The sequence below is a fragment of the Benincasa hispida genome, chromosome 10, assembly GCF_009727055.1.
Source record: "Benincasa hispida cultivar B227 chromosome 10, ASM972705v1, whole genome shotgun sequence".
NCBI classification, from domain to species: Eukaryota; Viridiplantae; Streptophyta; class Magnoliopsida; order Cucurbitales; family Cucurbitaceae; genus Benincasa; species Benincasa hispida.
In genome coordinates this window covers 3,323,942-3,326,985 of record NC_052358.1, presented here as the reverse complement: position 1 = coordinate 3,326,985, position 3,044 = coordinate 3,323,942, and the positions used below count along the sequence as shown (strand labels likewise).

The window sequence follows — 3,044 nt, the reverse complement described above, 5'->3', positions numbered from 1 at the left end:
TTTATTTTATTTATTTTATTCTTCTCCTAATCCCCATTATTTTCTTAAATTCCCTCATTTTCGAATTTGAAATTAATTCCTGCCATCAATTTCCAACTTCAATAATCAAATTCCAGTAATTACTCTTAAATGTCTAAAATTCCAAAATTTTCCCCAATTAATATAAATTAATGAAATAACACTACAACAAAATTTTGAGGTGTTACATTCTTCCCCACTTACAGAACTTTCGTCCCCAAAAGTTACTGCTGGAACAACTCTGGGTATTGGGTTCTCATCTCATCCTCTCGCTCCCAAGTGGCTTCCTTGAACTGACGATTCTGCGATAACACTTTTACAAAAGTTATCTCCCTATGGTGCAATGTCTTTACCTTTATGGCGAGAATTTCTACAGGCTTCTCCTTGTAGCTCAAGTTGTCATTCAACTAAAAAGGCTCAAAATTCACTATATAGAATGGATCTGTCACATATTTTCTCAGCATCGAAGCATGGAAGACATTATGGAATGAAGACAGTGCTGGAGGTAATGCCAATTGGTAAGCTACGGGGCCAATTTGCTCTAAGACCTCGAAAGGCCTAATGAACCTCGGACTCAACTTCCCTTTCTTGCCAAACCTCAGAATACCTTTCATAGGTGCCACCTTTAAGAACACTTTATCATCCGTCACAAATCCCAGGTCCTTACGTCTCAAATCAGCATAGCTCTTCTGTCCGCTTTGAGTTGTTTGCATACGAGCCCTGATCTTCTGCATTGCCGTCTTCGTGGTTTGTACTAGCTTATGTCCTAGCAACTTCCTCTCGCCAACCTCATCCCAGCATACTGAAGAACTACACTTCCATATAGGGCCTCAATGGCAAAGTGCAAGTGGCAGTCTGATAGCTATTATTATATGCGAATTCCATTAAATGTAAGTGAGAGTCCCAACTCCCTGAAAACTCTAGTGCCCAAGCACAAACATATCTCCCAATATCTGGTTCAGACATTCTATTTGACCATCAGTCTATGGGTGAAAATTGTACCAAAATCCAATCGAGTACCCAATGCTAAATGGAAACTCATAAAAAAAACTAGATGCAAAACGAGGGTCATCGTTTGACATAGCTAAAACTAGTACCAAAAGTGGTGTAACAACCCCTTCCATTAAGAACTATGAAACTTAAGATGTTGAAAATCAGCAACACTTCTACACGTCCGAGCTGAGAACTGTGAAAACGGTTATGAAGTTAAGAAAGTCTTATATACTAAAAATATATATCTGAGCCTACCATGTCATAGGGAAAACTTCATACGAGCAGTGAAGAAACTGGTCATGCTATATAATGCGTTATCTGAAGATATGTACCAGTACAAATCTAGTCAACTGAAAACTGCTTCTACTTTAGAAGCGCCGACTGTGATGTCTTTCTTAGGGTCTACATGTCTGAGAATAACTATGTCTAATTAAGTCTCACATTCATAAGAAACTCATCATGAGGCTCTATACTGCCATGGGATATAAAACTTGCTTTAGCCAATCCTCATATTATTCCTCAGTCTTAAAACAATCATATATCATTGCTTAGACCCTACTGCAGATGAGTCTAAAATTCTCTCTGAAAATGAGGTTTTGAAGTCCTTGGATGCTAAAGCATTAGTCAATTGATAAAAAAGAATTTCTATAACCTCGTAATAGCCGAAATTGTCCCTTGAAGTTCTTGACTCATAAGTCATAGTTTGAATTACTCGTACTCCCCAGAGCTAGTTAACTTATTATCAATGCAAGGGAAAACATATTATCTGGTACTGCTCCAAACCCACCTATAGCAACTTCTTACTATCAACTCAACTTTATTACCAGTCTATCCCTTATGTCAACGGTGATATTGGAAGATCCAACTTACTTCCTTTTCTGCATATACCACTTTTGCCTATCTTGAGGTGGATTAATTTCCTTTTTCAATCAAATTAATGGTCTTGCTAGTTCATGTTTCCAACTTCCACACAAAGTCAAAATCCCTTAAATCCTACTAATGCCCTCAATGATTTATCTCTTAACTAATGAAGCCTCAACATACCATATCAATAGTTCTCGATCATCTACTGTTACTAGTTACTCCATTTAGTTTATCCCTTCTCGACCTTCTATTTTGACAACAGATTCTTGTGTTAAAACAAAGTTCCATACCAAATCATCTATGTAAGCTATCTTTCTATCTAATACATATTGTCCTAAAGTCCCACACGATCATTAGATATTTTTCTTTTACACCAAAACAAATACCTTGTAACCCCTCTTATCAAGCCTTCAAACCATACTTAACTAGGAGTTTCGAACACATTAATTTTCTTTCTCTTTCTAAAAGAGTAAACTTTCTTGGATACTTTTCTCTCATTCACACTTATCTTTGATAAAACCACTAAATTCAAAACACCTTTTTTTTTTCACTTTCCATGTGGAACATAATCTCTTTACTAAATTATATTTTACTTAACTCCTCCATAAATATTATCTCTCTCACTAAGAATTTCCATCTTATAGAATTCTTTTTTGCAAATTTTCATACTTTTAAACTCCAAAAGACTTTTGTTTCTTCAAATTTGCCTAACTTAGATCTCCTCATCACAATAAGGCTATGTTTTTGTCTAGGTATACTAGAATAATCCTTCAACCTAAACAAATAACACCTTACTTTATCCCTTTTAAGTCCAAGGTCATGTCCAACTATCTTAGCTTCCTTTAATGACATCAACTTAGCTAAATATTCTAAAATAATTCTTCATATCATCACATATACTTTATCTACTCCATAAAGTCGTAGTATTATCCAAGTGATTATGACTTATGAATCCTTTCTAAATTTCTTCTCAAAATGCTGGGTTGTTAATATCTTAAAACCTTTAATAAATACATCATCTCTTCTTCTTGTCCTTTATATCCATAAAACAATTTTTAACCTTATTTTCGAGAAGGTGCCATGTGAAGGAATTTATTTATACTGTCTCCAATTGCACCACAAAACATAACACTAGTCCTTAATGAATTCTTGTCAAGACAATTTTATTC

At 35.1% G+C, this 3,044-nt stretch overlaps 1 protein-coding gene across 1 annotated transcript; it reads right to left on the bottom strand.

Moving 5' to 3' along the window:
- Positions 1 to 242: 242 nt before the first annotated feature.
- On the bottom strand, positions 243 to 752 carry LOC120088217. Its single transcript, XM_039045357.1, has 2 exons — positions 546 to 752; positions 243 to 425 (listed from the first exon to the last, which is right to left on the bottom strand). Exons 1-2 carry the CDS (start codon positions 750 to 752, stop codon positions 243 to 245), a joined length of 390 nt encoding a protein of 129 aa, XP_038901285.1.
- Between the last annotated feature and the right edge of the window lie 2,292 nt (positions 753 to 3,044).